The sequence below is a fragment of the Tupaia chinensis genome, unplaced genomic scaffold (genome assembly GCF_000334495.1).
Source record: "Tupaia chinensis unplaced genomic scaffold, TupChi_1.0 Scaffold000066_1, whole genome shotgun sequence".
Taxonomy (NCBI): domain Eukaryota; kingdom Metazoa; phylum Chordata; class Mammalia; order Scandentia; family Tupaiidae; genus Tupaia; species Tupaia belangeri.
Window position 1 is genome coordinate 2,654,185 of NW_006159525.1, and position 492 is coordinate 2,654,676.

The 492-nt window shown below is 70.1% G+C and overlaps 1 protein-coding gene across 1 annotated transcript in view; it reads right to left on the bottom strand.

Annotated features, from left to right (window-relative positions):
• Positions 1-492, bottom strand: part of TFAP2C (transcription factor AP-2 gamma) — a 9,669-nt gene that overhangs the window by 7,971 nt on the left and 1,206 nt on the right. Inside the window, 1 exon segment of the mRNA XM_027766552.1 lies at positions 3-105. Coding sequence (XP_027622353.1) covers positions 3-105 — 103 coding nt within the window.

Sequence of the window (492 nt, forward strand, 5' to 3'; positions counted from 1 at the left end):
GACTCCGGTGTGGGAGAGGTGCGGCGCGGGGCTGTTGAGATGCTGCCCGGCGGAGGAGAGGTGGGGGATGCGCGGGTTCCCATTGCTACTCGCGTCGTGGCGATCCTGGGGGAGCAAAACGGAGAGTCCGGTTAGTACGAAACCCCGCTCCAGCGAACTGGCCAGCACGCACAGCCCAGCGGTACGGCCCAGGGAGCCCTCCCAGACCGTATTCTCGGCCAGTCTCCGGGTCGGAGGGCACCAGCGGCAACGCGCCCCGGGAGTTTCGTTGTAAAGCGGGAGTCCGCAGAGAAAGCGAAGCTTGGTGAGCCACCTGGGGGAACGAATCCTGAAAGCCCAGCGGTGACGGTCCCGGTGCTCCGGCGCCAGAGGCGCTCAGAGGCTCTTCTGAGCTCCAGGTCATAGGCCGGGAAGGGCCGGGGCGGGGGCGGGAGCCGGAGCCGGAGCCGGAGCCGAAGGCCAGGGCCCGGGAGCACGGCCGCGCCCCGGGCC